At 26.3% G+C, this 27,755-nt stretch overlaps 3 protein-coding genes across 3 annotated transcripts; 1 reads left to right on the forward strand and 2 right to left on the reverse strand.

Annotated features, from left to right (window-relative positions):
- Positions 1 to 4,965: 4,965 nt before the first annotated feature.
- Positions 4,966 to 9,573, reverse strand: LOC132920057 (small ribosomal subunit protein bS18m). The gene is made up of 5 exons (XM_060982102.1): positions 9,484 to 9,573; positions 9,293 to 9,348; positions 5,930 to 6,069; positions 5,571 to 5,781; positions 4,966 to 5,175 (listed from the first exon to the last, which is right to left on the reverse strand). The coding sequence occupies exons 2-5, from the start codon at positions 9,333 to 9,335 to the stop codon at positions 5,084 to 5,086; spliced, it is 486 nt and encodes a 161-aa protein (XP_060838085.1). The 5' UTR covers positions 9,336 to 9,348; positions 9,484 to 9,573; the 3' UTR covers positions 4,966 to 5,083.
- LOC132920056 (mitochondrial GTPase 1) lies at positions 7,854 to 9,567 on the reverse strand. Its single transcript, XM_060982101.1, has 3 exons — positions 9,484 to 9,567; positions 9,293 to 9,348; positions 7,854 to 9,061 (listed from the first exon to the last, which is right to left on the reverse strand). Exon 3 carries the CDS (start codon positions 9,006 to 9,008, stop codon positions 8,064 to 8,066), a length of 945 nt encoding a protein of 314 aa, XP_060838084.1. The 5' UTR covers positions 9,009 to 9,061; positions 9,293 to 9,348; positions 9,484 to 9,567; the 3' UTR covers positions 7,854 to 8,063.
- A 251-nt stretch (positions 9,574 to 9,824) lies between the features above and the next one.
- LOC132920055 (transferrin 2) lies at positions 9,825 to 18,541 on the forward strand. The gene is made up of 15 exons (XM_060982100.1): positions 9,825 to 10,188; positions 10,408 to 10,565; positions 12,264 to 12,396; positions 12,478 to 12,620; positions 12,690 to 12,807; positions 13,066 to 13,245; positions 13,360 to 13,523; positions 13,761 to 13,937; positions 14,337 to 14,501; positions 14,577 to 14,665; positions 14,746 to 14,912; positions 14,983 to 15,249; positions 15,322 to 15,465; positions 17,033 to 17,204; positions 17,267 to 18,541. The coding sequence occupies exons 1-15, from the start codon at positions 10,116 to 10,118 to the stop codon at positions 17,493 to 17,495; spliced, it is 2,379 nt and encodes a 792-aa protein (XP_060838083.1). The 5' UTR covers positions 9,825 to 10,115; the 3' UTR covers positions 17,496 to 18,541.
- Positions 18,542 to 27,755: the final 9,214 nt, after the last annotated feature.

Below are 27,755 nucleotides of genomic sequence, written 5' to 3' on the forward strand. Positions count from 1 at the left end.
CCTGTTGCTGGTTTTGATGTACCTACCTACTAAAGCCTTTCTATTGCTTTTATTCATTAAATATGCTCACAGTATAGTATAAATATCAGTTAACTAGTCGTTTTCTTGTCAGCTATGGTAGGCAATATACGTTGGCTTCTGGTAGTCACTCATCAGATATTACTAGCTGTTGGCCTTATTGCATTTTAGCTAGGTACCTAAACCTAACGTTATCTACGTTCACGTGAAGCGGCGTCTAGATATATTCCAAACACTATAATAATAATAATCTGTGTACAAAACGTCTAAAAAATTTTACCTACAAGTTATATAAAATTCCAAAATTCTACAACATGATTCCGTATAATAGGCACATACGTGCGTAGGTAGCGCAGATGATTTTTATTTATATAATATATTATGTAGAACACTGGCGTAGCCAGGATTTTTTTTCAGGGAGGGCTGATAAATTTTTGTAAAATAAAATTTAAGATTTTTGTTGCGATTTGTATAGACCGTTAAGAATTAAAATAATTTTTAAATGTTCTTAATATTTCAGGGGGGCTGCAGCCCCCTCAACCTCCCCACTGGCAACACCACTGATGTAGAAAGTAAGTAGGTACTAGGTAGGTACCAATATGTATTCTAAATTATTAGATGTATTATTTAGAGTGACGTAGGCGATGCATCCAATGAGAATTTTGAGTGATGTAGTACCTACATAGTTATTATAATTTATAGCACATACTAAACTTAAGTATAATATTAAATTTAATTAGTTTTTATAATAATCTGTAACGAATTGCTCAATAAAACTCTAAATAACAGAATTTGATATTTGATTATTCATTTGTAATGATTTACTGTGATTAATTCTCGGTCTGATGCAATTTTCTAGGCGAGTACGATTTTTATCAACCAGATTCTACGTGGTCAGAGTGAAAATTTCTTGTGTGATTTAAGATGTAACCCGTCATATTCGTTTATTGTACGAACGGTAATCCCATTCATTTCGTCTTTATTGTTATCACCTCAACCGACAAAATCCATATACGAGGTCAAAATCCATGACAACATAAGTTTCATCCGGGATGAAACTACCTGTGTAATCCGATCACCAATTCGAAATAATCTGTTAGGCTATTCGCTATTGGCCACATTCCCGGACAAAAAAATCAATTTTTGGTTTACTATACATAGTATATTATGATGGTTTAGCCATAATAAAATATAATTTGTTCGAAATGATGTAGATATTTAATCATCATAATTTCTTGTATTACCTGCAGGCTGTAATACATGGTCTGCCTTATCTATATAGGCAGGTCCCTATATTATATTCAACCTATTTTACTATTTATTATTTATAGATTATCATACAAAAAATAGATTATAGCTGATAATGTCCTGCTAAGGTTAAAATATTAATCTTATCAACATTATAATATTATATTATGTTACCTAGGTGTTTGATAATAGAAAAAACACAATAAAATAAATGTGAATTTCCAAACAAAAAAAATGAAGGTACCAATTAACCTCATTAACCTACATCGCGTGTTATTGTGACAGATGTTATTATAATAATGACTATATTTTATAAATAGGTATGTTACCGTCAAATAGCTAGGTAGATAATAATGTAGGCAATAGGCATTAACGTCAATGACAACATTTCCTATTGAATTTCGGATACACCTATAATATAATATTGAATAGAATTTAGAAGGTACAGTAATGATGGAATTTTTAACCAATGTTTTCTAGTTATTTAAATAAAATTATTTCAGAACACTACGCATACTATCCATTAGCAATATACTAATATAATTTTATATTTTTATTCAAAAAACGTAAAACAATTTATAAATGATAAAGTATTTTGAAAGAGTCACTACACACAAGTTAGTTTATATGAAGAATGAAGATTGAATATATTATAGAAAAATTTATTTTTTATGATTTGAGAGCTTATTATTGTTTTGAAAAAAATTTATAGGTAATATATTATGATATAAACTGTTTAATAAAAAAACCTTTAGATCATGGCGATTCTTTTATCAGAGAGCACAATGTTTCAATTGAATAAAAATATTTATTTTATGCATTTTTAAGTCGTTATAGTAAACAACATTTTTGCTAAAAAAAAGTTATTTTTTACTATTTATTATCATTGGGAATATTTAAATTGTTTTACTTTTATAAATGAAAATAATATGTATTTTTAAATTCATATTCCGAAATAGAATATTATTCCTAGTATTCCAACACAAAAAACTCAAATTTGGTTGGTTAAGTAAGTAGTGATTACTTATAAGTATACAAGTTTAGTTGAACAATATAGTAGCAGACTAACATATTTTGGGATTCATTCGTCCATTCCTCTACAACTTTCTGACCACTCGAAGTAGGTACCTATGTTATTATTATGTGCAATATGCAACACGCTGAATTTTACAATTTTGTATTTTTTTAAAGGGCCGCTACTCAGCATTTGTTTTCTCTGTCTATATCTCCCACATAATATAGGAACAAAGATACTCCGTATTTCCACGATTACGACCATTTGGTTCAGATTAGGGCAAAAGCACCTACCTAGTATTATATTTATATATTTTATAAAGAAGAGTATTTCCTGTGCATTGGCCGGATAGATTTTTAATATTTACAATTTTGAATACATTTTTAATGGTTAAAAATAATCGAAATTATTTTAAATTAAAACATGCTTAAATTTATAAAAAATGTAAATATTAAAAATCTATCCAATTAAATATATTATAATAGGTGCTTTTGCCCTATACTGAACCAGAGGTCGTAATCGTGGAAATACGGAGTACCTATCTTTGTTCGATATATTCTTAGTGACTGCACACGCATTCGGTTATTGTATATCGTAATGTTGTTGTGTAAAGTGATACATAAACTGATAGTTACTAATACAAACTAGTTGGTTATAAATCATAACCAATCAAGGAAGCACCAGCGGAATCGAAAGCGATAATAGTAAGGACGATCGAGGACGTCAACAGCAACCGCACACGGCACCGAGGATCAACGCCAGACGTCTCCGCAGCTCCAATAGACGCTTCCATGCGGTGCTGAATTTTCCCTATCTACTACACGTATAGAGGCATATACCTCTGATAATTATTGTCATCATGATTTCCGCTATGTCAGGCAAGGAAAATATCTCCTGTCACACTTTTATTCCAAAGACAAAAGCAGCCCTGATACGTACGCCTTAACGTAGTAGCGATCACACCTCCAACTACTATTAGGATGGCCAAGGTATAAATCCGTTCAACTCTCATTCTCTCAACTCCAATCCATCCTAAATCTGTTCTGAAAAATAATTTCATTAAAATCTCGTCACGTCCGAATAATATGTTGTCTCCGTTTTACAAACGTACAACATTGCAAATTGTACATTCACAATAATTTTACTCTTGTTATATTTAAAATTAGAGTAAATATTGACCTGTTAAAAAAAATTAAAGGTACGATTATTATCAGGTCATCTTGGAGGTTTTTATTGATATTTTATTTTGAAACAAGTTATAATTATTTTAAAACTTAGTATAAAAATACTCATATATAATACTCAATATGCTTTGTAATTAAAATATCAATAAAACCACCGAAATTCACTAGATGAGAGCCCTCGAGACCCGGGTCTTTTTAAATTTTTTTAACAGCAGGCCACCTATTATTTTTTAAAAATCTCTTGAGCTGCATTTGTAATAAAAAGTGCTGTATGCATACAATCAATGTGAGTGTATTAATTCCCGAGTTTATTTGGGGACGTATGAATTAATTCCCAAATCACATAGGTGTAGTTGATTGCAGAATTACACTACGGGAAGGTTAAATGACCTCCCTCCCCTGTTAGTGTCACAAGAGTTTTTTTTTTATTACTATAAATTCATTTATTTATGGTATCATAAGTATTTAAAAATGAGTTTAACTTTTTTTATTTAGTTACCTAGACTAATTAATAAAATTGAGATAATTTGACACATAGCTTTCAAAAATTGGAATCTGTCATTAGACAATGACGTTTTGATAAATATTGTACTTTCATTTTCCTTATGAATACTTCTTCTTCCTCGTTATCCACTGGTAAACAATAAAAAGGGAATCCATTAACTTTTACCGGTTTACTATCACTGTAAAAAATATCCTTTACCAATTATTATCAAATTATTTTCATCGTACAAAGTGGCCGTTTACATTTGGTCGTGACTCGTGGGTTAAAGACACCTGCCCTAGTTAACAATTTTTATTTGTTTATTTCATAACTGGATAAATCATTTTAATTTAAAAATAAAATAGAAGCATAAGAATTATTAAGACATTCTTTTTTATATTAACTAACTCTTCTGTCCACAATAATGCCAGTCAAAATGTATATATATTTATTACAGTTCTTTTTAATTAGGTATTATTACCGTAATTTCGGTAAATAAGGTTATTACTGCACCAGTTCATTTAAAACTGACCTTTGATATAATATATATTCTAACATTACACATTTTATTATTATTTATTATTTTATATCACTAATTCTGTTTCAATATTATTATTATATATATGTATATTTACATAATTATCTACAATTTATCATTAAATTATTGTGCTATGATAAATGTTGGCACTAATAAAAATATAAAAAAATAAAAAGTAGACAAATAGTTCCTATGTACATATATTATAATATGACAGATCTTCATGTATGACTTTAAACATTTCGCTAAGTAACAAACTAAGATTTTAAATTATATATTTTTAATTTTACTATACACCATCTATATTATATAGTACATTGTACATATCTGTACCATATACTGTAATATATAATATATATTGTACATACCTATTTGTATATAGTTTTAGGATAAATATATGTTTAGTTGTTTAATTGTAACCATGTAGATAAGACAGATAAGTAATCTAGACACTTTGCATGAAAAAAAAGATATGATATTCATAAACTAAATCACATTTTATATTTGCATATAAAATTCACATCTACATTTTATTATTATGAACTGAACAATTTATTTTTAATATACAACATTAATTTTAAAATGATTTGATAACACTAATAACTATGAGGTCTAAAAGGATTGTCAGGGTCAAATAGTTTAGGATCGTGGCTAAATTCTGGATTTCTAAAATAAAACGGCATCAAACCTGAAACCAAAATAATAAAACTATAAAAATCACGTTAAAAATTAGATACAGTCAATGTCTATACTCAAACTAAACGTTGTATATAAATTATTGAATTTATTACATAAATAATTAGTTTATGATACATCAGTATCTGCCTTGACATTGGTTAAAAATTGGAAAAAAAAAGAGACATACAGCAAACGTGGGTTTACTAAGTACAAAAATAATTGCACGAGCCCCGTTAAATATTTGTACCTATGACCGTCGACTGAAAATTCGGTGTAATAATATTAAAATACGAGAGAAATAAAATTAAAATAAATACCTAACACGCGTATAATTATTTACAATGAAACAAATACGGAATAACGCTGGGGGGTGCAGGATCCATAAAGTAGGTAATAAGTACTAACCGGCTTCCCTAGATTTTTTAATTTCTTTTTCAACATGCTCTTGTTTGTGCCGGCAAAGACCTGTAATGTGTCTACCGTAAATACGGCCAGTAAAACGGGATATAAACTGCGATAACATCCTGGTGTTCTTGTAGTCCGGAACAATATTCATTTTGCAGAGAATGCACGACCGTTTTTCCTTTTCGTACGGGTTAGGTATGTTAACCAAATGCTTGACAACAAACAATTTAATGAAATTAGTAATACAGCGAATAAAATAAAAGATTATTTTTATGTGTAATGAAAAAAAAATTAACCCGCGTAAAACTATATTATACACAGCATGTAGGTATTTTAACAAATATGGTCTATATTAGTACCTCACTTTTAAACGCCTGCACATCTTCGTTTACAACTTTCGTTTTTTTTTTATCAGTGTTTTTTTGCAAATTTGTCCATGGGTTAAATCTGTTTGTTCGGAACCTACCCATATTCCTCGTGCTTACTCCGATACTTATCCCTGAATAAATAAACGTAAGTACAGTGCTTATATTACATACAAATCAGTAATCAATAACAATAAAATCACGAGACAAGTAACGAAAGATAAAATAATCATTGTTTGACTAATAACATAATAATATAACATACCTATCTCAATATTTATTTTTTTATTATTTAATACATGTGTACCACTCAGTCTATGGTAATAACACTAATAACTTATAAATAAACACAATTTTATATTTTGTAGGTATTATAAATTATTCAACTTAATACATTTTTTTTTTTAAATCTAAATAAAATATTATGACAAAAGTTAAGATTTATTAGATTATTAATTTACGATATATGTTCCTTTAAGAAATAAATTTCCAACAGAATAAAATTATAACGCAGAAATGGTTATATTATAATATTAATGTTCAGTTTAATCAGTTTCAAAAGAATTAGAACAATTGTTTTGAAAATTAAATCAAAACGCGACTTGAACAATAATTTATTTAAATATATAATAGTAGGAACATACAAATATGCAAATTAGATATATAAAATCATTATTATACCTAGGTAGTTATTGTAAGACATAATTTATTACGCTATTAATAAAAGTATTCCTAATACTTAATGTACCTATCTTTAATATTCGCATGGAATAACCTAATTACTTAGAATACTTAGATAGATAGACTATAGTATAGCTTGTACACGTAAATAAGCGATATGTGTATAATAATATATACCTACCATGGGGGTAATTAAGTGGGGTACTGCCGTACTGGGGTGATGCCGCCTCATATATATATATCCCCCTATAGATCTTACGGAGCCTTATTCTACTAATATATTTCAACATTTATAATTTAATAGTAATCCAACTATACAATAATAAATAATTGTGTTTTAATAGAGTTTAAGGTTTTTTTTTTGTTTTGAAGTTATAAAGTTTACAGTGTTCTAATAAAAATAAATGTAATCCCCCCCTTTAAGAAAAATTCCTAATTACGTCACTTTTACGTGCATATTTCAGAATTTATAGTAATTTTATAAATAAATACGTAAATACTTAATTCAATTTTCATCGACATTACCTAGTAAAAAAACATAAAATAATCTATTATTAATTTTAAGTTATCACTTAAAGTTATTGATCGAATTAGTAAATTGAAACATCTAAAATTTATTTTTACATTTTACATTTTTCTTTTAAAAAATATTTTGAATCTATACACTTAATTTACGTTTATATATTAATGATAATATTATAATAGGCCATTCCTGCAATGTGCTAATAACTTTCGTTTTTGTATATATTACTGAAAAAAATTTTTTTTTTCTTGCATACCTTTTGATTATAATTTACTGTTAAGTTATTTTTAGAGACAATATACTTTTTATAAAAATGGGAAGAAAAACGTATTCGGTTTTCGAGTGTATTATGAATATCATAATAGATTTTTTTATAAATGTATAAACTATAACATTTAACATTTGATTTTCTTCAGTAAAATTATACTACTATAGTTTTAGATGATATTGTATAAATTAAAGAAAATTAAAATATATATTAATAAGATAAACAAAAAATTATTAGTTATTAATAATTTAAGCTAATTGTCAGAAAAAATATCGTAAAAAATTGTATTTACACTGAAAGGTTGAATTTATTTCAAGACTTATAAGTTGGGAAAGCAGCCAAGCAATGTCCCTCGTCGAATCTTTAAATATAATTTCAATAAGCAGATTAAAAGTTACCAGATTAAGAATGATTTCATGTTCAACTTACTAAAATTAAAAATCAACTTTATCTTTAAGATTTTAATATATTTAACAGATTTCATACTATATATAATTATAGTAAACATTTTAAAATAAAAATATATACAATTATAATAAACTGTTAAAACTAACGCACAAAGAAATTATATGTTTTTAGTTATATTTTCTTTTTCTAAACACAAAAAAAATTTCATTGATAAATGTAAATATGTTCATTTATTTGTATTTTTTATTTTACAATAAATCATTATCTAAAAGTACTTTTCCAAATACTCCTGTACGAAATGCATTTAAAAAATTTCTAGCCATTCCTTGCATGTCAGGTCGATAAATATATGACCCATCAAAGTTTAGATACTTGATACTAGACTTGCGATGAATTGCAGCTTTTGCTAGCACAATTCGTATATCATCAGTAGGTTCATCACAATTTAAGTATGAAACATAATCAAAATGGTTATTTTTATTAAACCAATATAATAAATAGTCTGCAATTATCTCTTCACCAACAAGATGATCTTGTAGAGTCGCACACAATGCAAGTTTTAATCCAGTTTCAACATTCTTAATCGTTGGAGAAACTACTCCTGGAGTATCAAGAACATAAACTAATGGGTCATGACTCACTTTAATTTGATTTTGGACTGCTCTAGTAATACCTGCTACTGCTCCAACAGGAGCAGCACTTTTTTTTCCAAGAATTGTATTTCTAATAGAATTAATTAAAGATGATTTTCCCACATTAGGCACACCAATAACCATTATTCGAGAATCAATATTTTCTGAACGGTTATATCTATTTGATCCTTTTATTAAACTTAATGCAGTGGGCATAATTTGTTTTACACCTGGACATAAAGAATTTTTACAGTTTGTGTATATAATTTTTGATATTTTCTGTTCACGCATAATTTTCTCTTCAACTTTTTGCTTATAATTTAAATCAGCTAAATCCATTTTGTTCAATATTAAAATGTGAGGTTTCAGTCCGGAAATAGAGTATTTAAAATCTGGATTGCGGCCAGAAAGTGGTATTCGGGCATCATGGACTTCAATGATACAATCAACTGATTTCAATTTTTGCTGCATTTGTTTCATGCCTTTCCCCATGTGGCCTGGGAACCAGCGTAAAAGAGCTTTGTCGACAACTTTGAAACTCTGTCTGAACTTGGAAGTCATTTTTAAAAATGAATGTGATTCTTTTTAGACAAAAATGTTGAGAATATTTTAAGCTGGAAAAAAAATAATTGAACTTATCACCAGTCCCAGACCACAGAGGAAAAAGGCAATGATTATAACAAATGTGAATACATGAACATAAGAATAAACGCATAAATATTTAAATGAACTACCTAAATTAAACCCGTACACACAATTTAATAACTAAAGTAAATGAAAACATAAATTTCAATTTACTTTATAGACACTGAATCAATTATTAAAATACTATTTAAAACATTTACCTTTCAGTAGCTTATGGCAAGTCCCAAACATCGTGACTGACATTAGAATAACTGTTCTGTGACAAACAACAAATACATGTTAACTAATTATAATTGTTTTATAATATTTAAGTTTTATAATATATAATAATAATATATATACATCGTAGAAATATAGATTTTTTAGAATTTATGTAAATTAAAATACTTACAAATACGTAATATTCCTTTTAGAGTTCGATAGCTAAAAATATCTCTTTTCTTTTCTCTTACTATAATATATTATTGTAATAAACAATAACTTCTAAATCAGACAGTAGACTATTAGCAATTACCATCAAATAATATTAATTATCATATATCAATGAAATGAACATTATCTTTATCGCAATTATTCGTACCGCGTTGTCGGCAGACGTTATCAATCACGATGTTTAATTTTTTCGTCCATGACAGCAATTACGGGCAGGGCTACTTGCTGCGCCCACTTGTGGCGGTTATCATTCTGTTAGGTATTTGTTTACAGCAATAATAAATTGTTCATTTGTCTATACTCTATTACTCATGTCTTTAGGTAGTGTTATACCTATCCTTAATTTTTTATATTTTATTGTTTTTCTACGAGTGTTCACTGTTCAGTGTACCAGTGTACGACCATCGACTAGTGGGCAGTGAGTAGTGAGCACTGTGACTAAATGAATAGACGTGAACTTGATTTAAAAAATATGTTCTCAACTTGAACTTTCCTGAAATTCTTAAATTATCATAATTCAGTAGTTGTTTAGTACACCCTTTGGTTGTCATGTATTAAATCGACATTTCCTAACCACCACGAAAATACATCATGAAGACATCCAACAATTTCATTTCCTTTTTGACTGTTTGTCTAGTTTTGGCGAATATTGTATTCGTATTTGGTAAGTAATAATATTTGTAATATAATAGAAATATCACACCCTCATTTTTTCCTTTTATAAATTAATAATTGGATATATTTTTTTGCATTTATTCAATTACTAATTTTTAGAATTTTTATATAGGTACAAAATGGTATCTTCTAATTCTTAAAATATATAATGGCAACAACATTAGTACCCGTCAATAATTTTCATAATTTTAATTTAAATCACTTACAGGGTACATATCAGATTTACAAAACGATAAAACTAATCGTATCACTTGGTGTACACTAAATGTCCAAGAACAATCAAAATGTTTAAATTTATCTGCAGCTGTCAATAGAGACAGACAGAGATTTAACCCCAAAGATTTCATGGAACTTATTTGCAAACAGGTAAATATTAAGTTTTGGACAAATTATAAGTACCTACAGACGCTACAGTAAGTTAAAAGTTTTGTTAACTACTCGAGTAAAAGTTCCAATTAAAATACTCTACAAGTATTCAAACACATATCTATTTTAAATGTTTCTGAAAAAAGTGAATACCTACCTTCCTACTTAAAAATAGTATTTTAAATACATTCTTTAAGTCATTGTGTCTCAACCGGTATGTCGCTGAATATGTCCAAATGTGTCACAAAGTATTAAATGAGACAAAATGTACAAGCATTTTTGACACAATTCACAAAAACTAATATATGTTAAATATTACCCATTATTCTTATTTTATTATTGTGCGTCGCAAAATATGATTTATTTTAATAATATGTCTCCATAACACAAAGATTGAAAAACACTGCTTTAAGTAATTGTATATAAAATCAAATATCTTCTAATTTTCAAATACTATATTTTTCAATTTATATTTACTATTTTTAATAAAATTATATTAAATAGAAAAACATATTTCTAATAAAAAAAATAAATTTAAAAAATGTTAATTAATCTGTAATCTTACACTATTTTTAATGAGTATTAAATTTGAATATGTATTTTAAATACATTTCAAAGTAATTATCTATTGAATACTGTCAAATAGTATATTTTGCTACTTCAGTACTTGCATCTGAATTCCAAACTTCTTTGGTCAATGTTGTTGCTTTCTCAGAATATACTGAATTCTAGAAGATCTAATATTATGTAATAAATAAATAATAATATTTCTTATATCAGTTAGACTATTAAAGAAAAATTCTAAGTTTGATAAATTACCTTGTACTAAAATTATTTTTAGTAGACTACTTTGAACATTATTTATGCAGTGGGTTTCTACCTAATTTATTATAATTATTTAATCTATAGAAAAAATGTATAAAATCAAATCAAAAAGTCTTAAATACTCTGGTACAAATATTCATACATATATCACGAAAACAATTATAATCATAATGACTATGTTTTGAAAATGCTTAAAATAATATTCAATGACAAACTAATTTATAATGATTATAGTCATACAATAGTAAATTTATTGTAAAATTATTTTATCAACAATATTGTATTTAATAGTTTTCATTAAAAATAATTATGTTCAATAATCTTATTTTTGAGCTAAAATTATTTTATTTCTAAATTAAAAATATTTTTCAGTATTTTCATATTTGTAGTATATGGAACAGTAAAATACAATTTTTAATACATCTTATAAAATTATAGAAGTATATTATATAAGTACAACATACCCAGAGTCTATAGTAAATTGTAATTTACAATTTAGGAACCTCTACCATAAACATTGTATTTGAAAATCTTGAGAAATTATCTAAAAGTATATGTTATACATCATAGTATTTAATATTTATATATCAAATAGATATGTTTGTATATTCACATGCATATTAATAACAGAAGCAGTTATAAAGTAATAATAATTTTTATATTGTGAATATAAATTTAATAAAATTGTCCTGAAACTAAATCTGTTTGAAAAAATAAAAATACATACCTTAAAAATTTAATTTTATTATAAATATTGTAGAGATTTTCTTGTTAATTGTTTACCATAGTAATCCATACTTTTTTAGGTTGATGTAAATTTAGATAATATATAATGCAATACAAATATTTATTTATTTATTTAAAAATGTATAGGGGCTCAATAGAGATGACTGTATGATGAAGTTAGATAACAATGCAGCAGATATTTTGAGTTTAGACGCTGGAGAAGTATTTGTTGGTGGTCGATATAATAGTTTGATACCATTAATGCAACAACTATTTGAAGGTATTAAATATATTGATTTAAATGTTTTACAGTGTTTAGACATTTAATTACCTACAAGATATTATTATATTTTGTTTTCAGATGGGTCTACTGAATATTACTCAGTTGCTTTAATAAAAAAAAATACTTTAAATGACGTGTATAACCTTGGAAATTTGAAGGGTAAAAAAGCTTGTTTTGCTGGAGTTGGTACTCAAGCTGGATGGAATATACCAATAAATACTGTAAGATAAACTATTATTTAAAATTGTTTGATATGTGTTGTAATATTATTTGATTTTTTTTATTTCCAGCTTATTTCTAAGGGTTATATGAACATTTTTGATTGTAATAACCATGTGAAAACTACTATAGAATTCTTTGGTCACAGTTGTGCTGTAAATTCATTACTTGACAAATACAATCCAATGGGTAATTCATTTTTATATTTAATCTTGTTACAATTCAAAATATAATATATATATATATATGTAAGTATGTATATAATTGTTAATTGTCATAAATCATAATGACTGAAAAATATGATGTGTTGTTAAATAAGGTTAAAAGGTCATAATATCATTAGTAAATAAGAAATAATATATTGAACATAATATACACTTTTATTCTTTCTTCTTCTTTTACAAACATAAAAACAAACTTATTTATTAACTTTTAACTTTTTTTTAGGTGATAATTCTGACCGCTTGTGTATTTTATGCGCCAGCAAAGTTTCTGGCCAAAAATGTACATCAAACGATCCATATGCTGGTGATGAGGGAGCATTCAGATGTTTGATTGAAGCTGGTGATATTGCATTTTTACGACACACAACTGTATTGGAAATGATAAAGGATCCATCATTATTTAGTAAGATATAAGATATAATTGATCATTCTATTTATTATTGTAATTATTTAAACAGAGTAAATTTCTTCTTCTCTATTAAATAAGTTAAATAATTTTTATTGATTATAAATTTAGGTAAAACCAAAGAAGAAGATTTAGAACTCTTGTGCGTAGATGGTTCACGGCGTCCAATTAGTGAATTCAGAAACTGTAATTGGGGGCCAGTACCTACTGATGCTATTATGACGACATCTGCAAGATCTTCTTCTACTCGTAATTCATACCAAAAATGGCTACAGGTATTTTCTACCATCAAATAATTTGCATGATAGAAATATATTAAACTGTTAAAAAAAACAGACATTAAAAAAGGCTAAAAACAAAAATATTGTTGTATTATTTTAAGAAAAGCCTAAAATACTATAACTTCCATTTTGTATTTGGTAAATTTTGATTAACTGTGATAGTATACATACTTAACTAATACAAATTTTAACTATTATTTATAACTTATAACTTAATTTTTATTTTATTAGAAAGTAGTTGAATTATATGGTAAACCGAAATCCACACAACTGTTCACAACAACTCCAGACATCAACTGGATAGGAGGATTCAATCAACCTCAGTCTCAAATTAACAACAATTTAAACAAAAGCTTTTATTTATTTGATTCTTCAGCTTATGACAATCACCACAATCTTTTGTTGCAGGTAATTTAAAATTATTTTAAAAGCCTCCAAACATAATTTGGTTTGATTATGTTTTATTTTTATACTGAGTGATTCTTATGTCAAACATTAATCATTATTTGAAAAACTATTAAAAGCAGAATATTTTTCGAAGTATTTCATACATAAAAATTGAAATTTGTATGAATAGATTATGAGTTATAAGTATTTAAAGTTCAGTTGAATCGAATAGTAGGCCAACATTTTGTGGAGTATCTCCATATCACTTCACTTTGCTCACCATTGCTTTACAGGTAGATACGTATGTTATAACTCATAAACCGTTTGTCGTAATTTCAATTTTTATATATTCAAAATAGGGAAATTAAAAATGTATGCTATTCAAAAAATTATAACAATTATAAATATTAAATGTTATAGGATTCAACAAGAGGCTTAAGACCCTTAGAAGAAGCCCAACAAACATATACAAGTTATTTAGGAAATGCTATGGATGTTGTACTCGGAGTACGTTATTGTCCTGTTGCCAAAATGACACTTTGTGTAACATCTGAACCGGAAATGGAGAAATGTTCTAAAATGAAGGTCAATATATTGATTAAAAGTATAAATTATTATTTTTTACTAATTTGTTATTAATTTTCTTTTTTTTTACAATAGTTAGCACTAAAAGTTCAACTTTTGGTTCCTGAATTACATTGTTTCCGAGGTTACAGTCAAGTGCATTGTATGCAAGCTATTAGAAATGGGTAAGTTAAAATTAAATTGTAATTGCTTAAAACATTATTTATAAAAAATGAGTCACATTAATAGTATGTTGTGTTAATAGAAATGCAGATGTCGCAGTGATGGATGCTGGTGATATTTATACTGCTGGATTGCATTATGATGAAATACCATTTATCACTGAAATGTATGATTTACCCGAACCAGAATATTATGTTGTGGCGGTCGCTAAAGAAGAGGATCCTAGTACTGAATTAACATATTTAAAAGGTTTAATTTAAATTTACTAAAATTAAATTTAAACAAATATTATATTCTTATATTTTGCCTACAATTTTAGGAAAAATGACATGTCACCCAGGCTTATATTCTGGTGGGGGATGGATAATACCAATGGCATTTTTGTTGAGTAATGGTTGGATACGAAGTTATGGATGTGACTCAATACAAGCTGCTTCCGAATACTTTAGTAAATCTTGTGTTCCTGGTGCATTGAGTAATGAATATAACCCAGGTTTACCTTATGATAACCTTTGTCATCTATGTAGAGGTGGTAGTTATCGATACTGTAAACGCGATGCTACCGAAGACTTTTATGGCTACACAGGTAAAGCTGCTTAGAAAATTATTAATTTTGTTAAAGTAATTAATATATAAATCATATTTTTCTTCTATACAGGAGCTTTAAGGTGTTTGGTCGAAGGTGGTGGAAATGTAGCTTTTGTCAAACATACCACAGTGTACGAGAATGTAGATGGAAAACGCAAGCAGTGGTGGGCAAGGAATACTTTAAGTTATGATTTTGAACTTCTGTGTCCTGATGGTAAGTTTCCTTGTATTAAAATAAAGGTAGAATATCTATGACAGTCTAGTTGATTGTTAGTGTTGATTCAGTGTGTTATCTAAATTTGTTTTTAATTTAAAAAATATATATCTAGGTATAAAAGAGTACTTTTAGATTATTTGTATTCTAGGCTTCTAGGGTTATATTTATTTTTTTAAGTTTTGGGTGAATAAAATATTTATAGTGAATCACAGAATAAATAGCCATGAAAAAAGCCCATTGACTAAACACATTTTACAAATGTTTACTAAGATATAATATATATTTTTTTTATTATTATAATTATTATTTATTAAATTTAATAAATTGCATGAAAAAATTCCATATAAGTTCATTTAAATGGGTAATTCAGTATTCAAAATTAAGTACTGCCAGACTTATACTATACACTTAGTAACTGGGATAGTTATTTCTAAAAATAAAAATTTTTCTATGTTTGTTACAGTATACTCAACAAAATATTTAGTTATAAGATATCGTATTATTTATTATATAACTATATGTACTCATAAGGATTTTTGTTTCTATTATTTTTTTGCAGTTTATTCACTTAAATTATTTTGTGGTTTTTTTTCAAGTAATCATTTTTTCTGACTTAAATTTGATCTTTGTAATTTTAAAATTGTATATAAATGTATCTTATATATTGATCATAAAATATATTGGCAAATATCATGATATTTACTTAAACTTTTAATATTATGCCATTCTTAGTTTTAATATGGAAAATACCTTTTCAGTAATAATATTTATTATTTAATATAATCAGTACCATACTAGTTAAAAAAAAATGTATATAAGGAATTTTATTTTAATTAATTCATAGTAATATAGCATGGTATTGGTATTTCTATACAATGTACTCTATATATTAGTATAACCACTATATTTATTATCAAAATTAAATTGTTCTCTTTTATAATATTTAATTTTATACAAATGAACATTTGTATTATACTTTTTTTATAATTATAGATATTTAAGTTTTAAACAGTCACATAAATCTAACAGTTGTTTTATGATTTATTACGATATCAATTCTAGTATAATTTAAATTATTCCAAAAATAACAAATTAATGTGTTATTATAAATGTGTTACAACTACAACGATCTTGAACTATTATAAAACCATAATTAAAAGTTCAATATTTATTGAATACTTACATTTTCTGCATGGAGATTTAACTAAATAGTAAATACCTATGTTAAAAACAATTTAATTTAGATATTCAAAAGGAACATTATTTTAATAAACCTCAATTATTTAAGCATTATCATAAAAGAGACCTCTCTTCTCTAATTTAACCTTGTATGTAATTACATTTTGCTGTAACAAAATGACTCAATAAAACATAATTGTTTCAACTTACTTCTTGATGTCAATCCTACTTAATGTTGTATCAGGAATTCGAGAAAGATCAGATGTTACCTATATTAAATAAATATTAGAATAGAACAATATAACAAACAATGCTATTAATTAAAATATGTACTACCTACCATTAATATCATTTAACAATATAATGTTTATTTTATTTTCCACAGGTACTAGAACATCAATTGATGATTACAAGAGATGTAGCATGGGTAAAGTTAAAGCTAATGCTGTTATAACTCGTGGTGGTAATGCGTACAATCATACTGAAGTCATGGCATTCACCAACCTGTTTATGGCTGCCCAGCAGTTATATGGCAGAAAAACTATGGATGAGTTTACGTAAGTTTTTTATAATCTTTATCTTTGACTAATATAAAATACCTATGATAAATTTGTTTCAGTTTTAGCATGTTTACATCACCAGAACCATACAGTGATCTGATCTTCCAAGATGCTACCCAACAGCTTGCATCTATCGATAGTTCATTAAGACATTACTCTGAGTGGTTAGGACCAAATTTCATGCGAGCACGTCGTCTTGTTGACTGTCGTGCATCTGGTACTATATCATTACCATTGGGAATTATAACTATGTTATTATCTATAATTTTTATTCACGCTTGGTTATAGACTTATTGTGTTCAATTATTTTTTTTAAATTATGTAAGAATCTTATGGGCATCATTTATTGTTTTGATTGCTCGTTAATCATCATATTGTGATCATTGGTAGAATCTCAATCATAAAATGCTGTGCATTATTTATTGCCTGCACTTGATAATTTTAAAATTAAAATGATCCGTCCATTTATTAGTTTTTAAGATTTTACTGATAATACATAAGACAACAATGATAAAATACATTACCATAATAATACTGTAAGTGTATTTCTACAAGTTTAGATCAATTTAACAATGTGTCTAAAAAATATTTATTTTATATATGACCTTTATTGTATACTTTTTTATTTTATCAAATTATATTATTGTTTAATCATTTATTTAAAAATTAATATTTTGAATGCTGTGTATTATTTATAACCTGTACTTGATAATATTGTGAAATTCAAATTATCCGTCCATTTATTATTTTTAATTTTAAGATTTTACTGATAATACAATACAATATATTAATTATACAATAATAAACCTTGATACTGTATGTATATATACAATATATATATATTCTACAAATTTAGATCAATTTAACAATGTGTAATTAAGTATATATGTTATGTATGACCTTTTTTTGTATATTTTTTTTTCGTTGAATCGTTTAATTAAGGAGTAATTCTGTTAAATAATCCGTCCATTTTTATTAAATTATAAATTATAGATGATCAAATCAATATTTTTATATATAATATTATTGTCCAAGTTACTTTATTTTTGTACGTATTTTTTTGAATTTTATATATTTTTCACGCTGATAATTTTATATTACTATCAAGAAGTAGAGTTAATGTTTAAAATGTATACTCTTAGACTTTAGTGGCTTAGTTACTTTATCACGGCTCAAAAAGTTATCAACATGTTTTGTTTGAGTTGTAGACACATTTTGTTATGGTAATATTGTATCCACTAATTCTATATTATAGCATCTGATTATTTATTATCATGTAATGTACACCTATTACAATTAAATAAATATAATATATGCTTTACATTACCTTAAAACATAACAATTTTATTTTATTTCAAACTGAACATTGATGATGAATGATATACTTTTCTATAAAGTATTGTCATAATTAAAAAAAGTGCCTCAAATAAACAAAATATTTCTAATTATAATATGATTCCTCAAATCCATAACAAAAAGGTAGATACAAATAGATATTTAATATATATTATGTAACAGATTCATTCACAGTATTACAAAGTTTGTGTAAACTGTAAATATAAAAATATTCATAATACACAGGTACAGTTATTTTATAAACATTTTAATAAAATTTGTTAAAATTAGAAAAATCTCACTAACTGTTTTGGTGTTGAAAATGTATGAAATTTTGCATGTTTTAGCTAAGGCTTAAACATTTGATGCCAAGTTCCTTATAATTAGTTTATACTTAAATCTCTTAAGAGCAAACTAGATCTAATTTGATAGATACTTAAAACCATCCCATTTTTTTTTTTTGAAAATTGAAGCATTTTATCAACAAATTATACTCATGTACTCAAACAGAAAAATAAAAAAATATATGAAAATCAATACATGCATTCGCTCAGAATCAAAAATCTGAAAAAATACCAAAAATTAGGTAGGTATGAATATTTTTTATTTTATAGCCTTTTCATGTTCAAATTTTGGCGAAATGGACCTGTACTCAAATCTTTTTTGACGATTTTTTGTAGATTTATTTATAAGTAGTTGTATTTTAAATACTATTGTATAGGTACCAAGTTATAAATGTATACAGCTCAGTAGTGCTTACCGGCAAAGCGGCAACTGTCTCCTAAGTAAATGTCGATGAAAAATTAACCCTCTATCATACTCCTACTACTCTATATAGGTACAGCATATAATATATAATACTTTATAAATGTAGCGAAAAAGCTTAGTAAAACCGTAACGCATTCTAATCGCAGCAATGATGAATACCTACCTAATAATATTTCTATAATTGATAAACTTAATTTGCAGATTTACGATATTATTATTAGTTATTACTATTATTCACTATCATTATAATTAGATAGGAATATAGGATTTATTGGATTTTGGTAGGTACTCAAAAGAACCATAAGAACCAAAAACATCTGTAGGTACAAGGTACATTAAAATATGGTTTTCAATTTTGATATCGGTTCATATGAAAAATTATTAATGGTTTCAGACGTTTCGGTCCAAATCGGTCTTTTTCGGAACGGTTCTAACCTGAAACTTCTGCCTAATGATGCAAAATAGCTCAATCATTTTAATTCTATTATAAATGCACAATACAAAATTCATACATGAAGCTTAAATATTCACATAATATAACACTTACCTAATACCTATCGGATATCCTGATTAGGAATTACGTTTTATACATTTTATTATAATTTCCTCTAGGCTCTAATAAATAACCTTAAATTTCTTGAAAAATTTTAAAAAATGTAGGAGGGATAAGCCCCCCTAAGCACCCCAATTTACGCCTATGATAATACGTCATCTTTTAATAACTAGGTACCAACTACTTACACGATTATGTGAATAAAAAATAAAATATAATATCATTTATTAATTTATGAATATTGTTTTTTTTCTATTTATTTATTTTATTTACACTTATTTTTGTACGCCTACGCCTACATCACTGACTAAACAGGAAACAGACATTTATTTTCTGTCGAACCAGATTAACTTCTCAACGGGTACATCAGCTGCTGTCAATAACGTTTTCTGCCAAAGAGGTACACATCTGTAAAGAAATTTATTTTTTAAAAATAATTTAATAAACCCTACTATAATATTCTGATAATTTATTTACGGAAAAGCAACTGAGTTTCAGCTTTGAGTAGGGTATAGGTACGCGATATTATTCGTAAACTTCATCGATTAGCACAACTGTTCCCAAACTGTGAGACGCGATGAAAGTATTGATATTGTACTATAGTATAAAATATACTAATGAAAAATGTTCTTTTCATTTATTTGAGGGAAGCACAATTTTAAATTTTTTTAGTTTTAGGAATACGTGAACCAAAAACGTTTAGGAACTACTGGTTTAGCAAATTTGTCGGATATTTGAAAAAAAATCGTATTTACCGACGCCATCTAGCGACGAAAGCGGGCGGCAACTGTTGTTTGCGCACCAGTGCTAATAATAACCTAGATAGCGCTTCCGTTATCGTTTTTTCTGACATTGTTTGAAAGAAAATCTTATTGAAAATTCGTTTTGTAAGTTTTTCAACTATTACACTTAAATAATCTTTCTTTATTTTTTTCCGACTATTCTATTACAATCGTACAACGTTCTAAATGATCCAAACATGATTCGGTAATACTTAATATACATGGTTGTGTAATAATTTTAATTTAATTTGAAAAGCTATTGCCTATCTGTTTACCCTGTGTACTTATAGGTATATAAAATATTTGATAATCATTCGTCTTTACCTATGATTCTTGATAATTAATTGAAATACGTTTTTATATCGGACAAACAAAGACAAGCGTAAGTCAAATCTATATTATTTTATTTGATAATAAATTTTACTATATTTTTACTTATTTCTGACATACAAATATATCTATATAGGTATATTATAATTTCGTAAAACAAGTAACTGTTTTGAGATGGGAAATTTTACATTCGATGATTGCTTATACATTTATGATTTTACGAACTTAATAACCACAAGAATCGAAATATGTACGAATAGAAGGTATATAACAAAATAAAAATATTGATTTAATTTTTATAAATAAGTTTAAGTACCTATAGGTATCTATAATTTTAATTAATGTACAAATATTTCAATATCAAATTTATACGATTTTATTAAGTTTTCATAAGATGCTCCTAGTTTCTTAGGATATCTATAGGTATCTATATCTAAAAAAAGTATTCGTAAAATATGTATTTTGAATACTTTTTAAAAGTATTTAGTCATAATAGTCATGTTAACATAATATTAAAAAATATTTGAATAAGTCTTATTTTAAATACAAATAACACTCGGCGTATAAATATATTTCAAAAGTATTCAATTTTTAGAGGAGAATATAAACTGCAATGATTAACTGAAGATTTTTTCCACATGTATATAATATACATGTTGCTTATAAGAATTTGAACAATTTAATTATTTAAGTACCTTATACATAAGTTAAGTTCTAATTTTATTTTAATAAAACATTAAAAATAAATCTTTTGTTTGAAACAGTTTCTGTAAACACACATATTATACATTTATATTATGTCATATTGTAAGTCACCTGATATTAAATTTGAGAAGCACATGCCATGTGTTGTTTTTGTATTGAAATTTACTATACTAGTAATATAATAATTATTTATCTTAAAAAATATATATAACATAACATAATATTATTATTATACCTAGAGTTTGGTGCTCATACTTCAGTAACAATACATAAAAAGAATAATTAAAAATAGCCACGTTACGTCACCGGCCCGGGCATCACACAATACAATATAATATCCTTCGTTTAGTACAGTAAATTATGATCAACTACGGATTTTATAATTGTTTGTAAACATTTAACTGATGTAGGTTAGACTCTATTTTAAAATATTTTATATTGGACGATGACGTGCGAAAAGACAACACAGCATGTGATTAGAATTTACATACGGAATTTTGGTTTCCACATTTATTTTGTAGCATTCAAAAATTAAAATGCACAACAGAGAATATTTAATAAACATTGTCGTAGTTTCCATGGTCCGCGAGTCACTGCTGCAGTCTTTCATCGTGTTATCTTTAATGCAGTAAAAAGGGTAACTAAACCTACAAAACATTACGGACCAAAATCTGTTATATTTTGTGCTATCTACCAATTAATTATAAGCTTATTTAATAATAATTTTCTTTTTTCATTATTTCATTACTTATAACATATTAATTATCGTTATCAAGTTGTATTGTAATTTATATTTTCTTAACTTAATATGCTGGTCCAGTAAACTTCTAAATTTTTTCATAATTTAATGAATACCCGTTTCTGTCAAATTGATGTTTGTCGATTTCCATGAAATAAGGTATTGACCTTTTTTACGTCTTTACAAAAAACAATTTAAATATCATTAATGCGTCATGTATTATAATTTTTCATTAATTTTACAATAATGTTTATTTTAGATTCTGAGAAAATTATATTGGAAAATAAAAACAATTCCGACGTTATAAATTGTTATTATGTTATATTTAAAAAAATATATTAACTTTATTTGTGTTATTTTTTATTGCTTTAATTGTACTGTGAGTCGAAACTCACTACTTCAGTACCAGTATGGTAATATGTCAACTTACCTACCATATAACAGCTTTTAAAACAGTTTTTATTTCTGAGAAAATGTTCATAAAATCTAAAATAAACATTATTTTTAAATTCTAAAAGGTACACGTACCTATTTAGCAACGATTTAAAAACCGATCAAAGGTATCGGTAAAAATTTCATTTTATGGAAAATGTACACTTACGATGGAAAAAGAAAAGCTAATTACACTTTCAGTGGAAACGTATATAACCTACCTAATTGGGTATGTAAATCTGTTGATTTCTTTTATAATACCCGTATAGCTACTGTAATATAATCTCAGTGGCCTATGCCTAATGAATTTTTCAGGTCGTAACCCGTACTATTATATAATTTAACTGATCATTTATTTTATTATAAAAACAATCAATATAGATCATTGTCCAGTTGGAAACTTGGAAAATAAATCACACTGGTGATACATTTTTTGGGGAGTTACAGGGTATACAACATATAGTATTAATATCTAATAGTTATGTTACATTGTTGTCGTAGAATGCATGAATTATACGATATACAACCATAAAATGCATTTTTAGTTATTAATAAATAGTGTGAAAAAAAGAATTATATTTTTATCAATACTGAGCAAAAAAACTTTAAAAAAATATGTTAATAATGTTTGCTTCGATTTATCAATTCCTTTAGTAATGCGATAGTATCTTTTACCTTTTATCTTTTACTAATATAGTTAAGTTAAACAATAGGTACAAAAAATAACAATAATTTTTTATTGTAATAAGCGTTTTATAAAATACTGTTGGAGTGGAGGCGGACTTAGAGGCCTTGGAAATAATTTATCATAAGCAACTATATTGAGTAGCAAAAAATAGGCAACGATGGAATAAAAAAAAATGTCATTCGAAAAAATGATGGCAAAAATATTACTGCGATAAAGGGCGTTGAATTATTTTTGTTTACAGATTGTATGCTAAGGAGAACCGGTAAAATCTTTAAATTCAGAGGGTTAGATATATCGTACATCGCTATCACCCATAGTTAAATTCTAGAAAAACAGAGACACGTCATTATGATTATATCAATACGAGGTAAGCATTGTATAGGTATTTAGAGAGATTAATGTAATGGCTACATACCTATACAACACACTACATTTATTATTAATATGTTAGTATACTATTCATTAATCATTGGGTATAAAGTTATATATATATATATTTTATTGTAAAATGTATATACACGTAAAGCACGTTTAATATACACGTTTAATTGATTATAAATTCTATAAAAAAAAAAAATCAGAGTGGCCTATATTAGGAGCAAATTCAGTTTTTTTTCCTTTTGGTACCTACGTATCTAACCTACGTAAAATAAAAAAATTAATTATGATCCAACATCACTACCCACCCATATAATAATAAATCTCTAGTTACGACATTGATAACTTACAATATATTCAAATATACATATATGATATACAAATCAACTATTTAGGTACAGGTACCTATACATATTATTGAGTAATACTATTGAGTGAAATTGAGTGATCGATGGTAATACCACAATCACAATTATTATAATCTAAATAATCTAATATTACAATCTCAATGGCCTTTAAATCGTCTCGTAAGTCATAACAATTTAATATAAACCAAAGCATAGCATAACATATTAACAACAATACAATTATATAGGTATGCAAATTAAATATGGAAATATGTATTGTATAATATTATAATATAAAATTTATTCTAAGTATAGTCTGATGAGTTTCTTAATAAAAACAAGTGCAATTTTAGTAACCTTTTACATTTTATTTTCGTAATACAAATTTATTTTTTCGGTAGCCTGGTTAACACGTTATAATGATTTTACATTTTTACTAGAAAAAACAACCAGATCGGCTGAACAGATTATTTTAGCCTTTAAATAAATAAAACTATCAATAATTTGTTATCTATCTACGCTCAAATTACTATATTATATTCAAAATACAAGTTCATGAAATAATTATTATTGGCCTATAATAATAATAATAAGAAGAAGAAAATGTAAGTAATTACTTCCGTCTGTTTAAGAAAAACACGACTGAAGTATTATAATTTATAAGTAAATTATTAACACGTCATTTACGTCTACGTCGTTATGTAGAAGGAGTGTGAGTAAATACTAATTATATAGAAGGTATGTATATCCTAGTATTAAATTGACGGTGAGCAATAGTATAATATTAGAAAAAAAATTATTTGAATATGTGTGGTATATCATATACCATATGATCGGTCTTGCCAATATGTGTATTTTTTTAACTACTATTACTATTAGCTACAGATATATTATATAATATTTCAATGTATTTATGCGTTTTCAACACTTTGTCTTCTCTGTTATCATATTATATTAGATAAACATTATAATAATACAAATTCACGTAAAATATGTTAATAACAATATCGTATTACAATATACTTACATGGAAAATATCTAAATATTGTAATATCACAAAATATTTATGGTACCTATTGACACTACAAATTATGCTCAATGTGTTTAATATTATAATATGTAATACTTTCTATTTTACTTTCATTGACGTGAGCTTAAATTTTAATTTCACAAACCTGTTTAGATTGTCTCTCAGAAACCGTAGAAGGTATCTAAATAAATTTAAACTAATCAATAAGTTTTAAATTTATTGTGTTTTATGTTATAAGCACCGGAGAAACATTAATTCATCCAAATATCTATGTTGCACAGCTTTTTTGATGTGTTATATGATTATTTTTAGCGCTACCGACACCATCTCATGATCTGTGTTCTACTCATTCATTGATAGTCCTATTGTAACAGACTTGGTAGATTTAATACTTGAGCGTGTATATAATATCGTATATTTTTAATTTTTAGTAGTTAATAATTAATATTATTTTATATCAGGTCTAAAATAATATTATATAATAACAGGTAAGTACTAAGTACTATTGTTATTTGTAAATTACAAGTAATTATATTATGTATATCTACGTAGATTACCTTTAAGTTACTACACGTAAAAAAAATAATGAATTGATTAGTTTTAACTATACAGGCGTTACAAGATATATAAAATAGTGCATATTATGCGTATGATTTCATCTAAACATGTTAATACACAATTTAACTAGAAAAACTAAGTTATTACAATTTTAATTAATTAGCTAGTTAATCTATAAATAAATTAGAAAATGAATTAATGAGATAAGTCGCAAAAAAATTTAACTTTTTAATTAGTTAATGCCTTGGACCTTTGGATCTGACTGTTTTCACACGTCATCATCTACTAGTGCGTATATCAATAATGATGATGTTTAATATGTCGCTCATGATGCCGCCGGCGAAGTGTGGGTGGTGTGGCTCACCGCGAATGTAGTTTTTAGTACCAAATACATTTCATACGATACGTAGATGTTACGACGACGATGCAGTTTTTAGTTAAATCACAGAATTATCACAAAATATTATTATTATTATTATTAATATGATTGTATATTTACAATAACAAAGCGGGACGGAGTCACACGATAAGCCGATTTGGTACTGAGCGGCAAGTTCAAACGATTAAACTGTTCCATCGCCAAAAGCTATCGTTGTTATTCCCTCGGTCGTGTTTTCAGTTTTCGTGTTTCACGTCATAGTTTTTACTTAGACTTCATAAACGACCGTTCGATTAACAACGCACCGTTATAGTCCTTACAAATCGATATCACAAAATTTCAGAAATCGAAGACCCATATCTCACCGGTGGAACTATCTTAAATTTCAATATACATAATATATTATATATAAATATATAAATAAATATATATATATATGAATTGTTAACAACCTGTATTTACAATGGTACGACGTTAAATCTACCACGGTATATACTACAGAATTGTTTAGATTATAATTTAATTGTAGTTGATGTTGTGTTATATGTATAGTTTAATTTAATTTAGGTATACGGATATTCCAAAACATGTCCACAAAATTACAAACTTTCCCTAGTTTTAAAGGCGTTAGATCATAAGTTCGTCTTTTAAAATAACTATTATAATTATATAGTAATGTCTAAAGTATGTCACCATAGAAACATCATCAAGACGTGTAACAATTATAGTTATGAATAAATGCAACCATAGGAACAAGTTTAACAAAAAAAAGTCTTACAAACATAAGTTAACCCCTAATCTCATACGCGTATGATATTGTGGCCAAAATGACTAAAAACTGTCAACAGTGTCAACGCTAAATTTATTGAAGTACATTAAAAATGATTTAACAATATTTTCGTGTTAAAATGATTATCATTTTTAGATTATTTTTAAAAATTTATATTTTGTTTGTATTTAATACCTCCGAGGACTATATCAAGTAACGAATATATGGATCGAGTATCATTGCCCTACATGACCACCACGCATTTTTATTAATGTCACTGACTTCAAACTTAGTTATATAATATAGTATTACAGTTATTATTATAATATTTTTGTTATATTTCTAATACGGTTGGATACTAGGTAAATATTTAAATTAAATACAAAATTATTAAAAAATGCAGAATAAATAGACACATGACCTGACGTATAAAATTTCACAATCAATGTTAAAAATATTACGGGTTTCATATGACTGTAGTCACATTAGAAATAAGGCCAAAATAGTTTGAAAACATTCATTGAAATATCTGTGAATACATTTTGGTAATGGGATCAAAAAATAGATGAATAGTAATTTTACAGGATACAATGGAACACAACACATATATTAAAGAAATGGTTGTGGTTTAGGTATAATAATTCATGTCATTAAGATTACGAATAACGTAATGTATTTTATTGTCGTGATTTTATGATGATCTAAAAAAAAGTTGAATAAAATAAAATTAATGTTCATATCATACAATGTTAGGT

The sequence above is a fragment of the Rhopalosiphum padi genome, chromosome 2 (assembly GCF_020882245.1).
Source record: "Rhopalosiphum padi isolate XX-2018 chromosome 2, ASM2088224v1, whole genome shotgun sequence".
NCBI lineage: Eukaryota > Metazoa > Arthropoda > Insecta > Hemiptera > Aphididae > Rhopalosiphum > Rhopalosiphum padi.

Excerpts from the sequence above, each read along its gene's own strand:
- LOC132920057 (XM_060982102.1), bottom strand. The coding sequence starts at position 9,335 with ATGTCAGTCACGATGTTTGGGACTTGCCATAAGCTACTGAAAG. Across the intron at positions 6,070-9,292 it reads TTGCCATAAGCTACTGAAAG|GGATAAGTATCGGAGTAAGC; the intron begins GTAAATGTTTTA and ends TTATTTATTCAG. Across the intron at positions 5,782-5,929 it reads TGCAGGCGTTTAAAAGTGAG|CATTTGGTTAACATACCTAA; the intron begins GTACTAATATAG and ends TTTGTTGTCAAG.
- LOC132920055 (XM_060982100.1), top strand. The coding sequence starts at position 10,116 with ATGAAGACATCCAACAATTTCATTTCCTTTTTGACTGTTTGTCTAGTT. Across the intron at positions 12,808-13,065 it reads TGACAAATACAATCCAATGG|GTGATAATTCTGACCGCTTG; the intron begins GTAATTCATTTT and ends ACTTTTTTTTAG. Across the intron at positions 15,250-15,321 it reads AGACTTTTATGGCTACACAG|GAGCTTTAAGGTGTTTGGTC; the intron begins GTAAAGCTGCTT and ends TCTTCTATACAG.
- LOC132920056 (XM_060982101.1), bottom strand. The coding sequence starts at position 9,008 with ATGACTTCCAAGTTCAGACAGAGTTTCAAAGTTGTCGACAAAGCTCTT.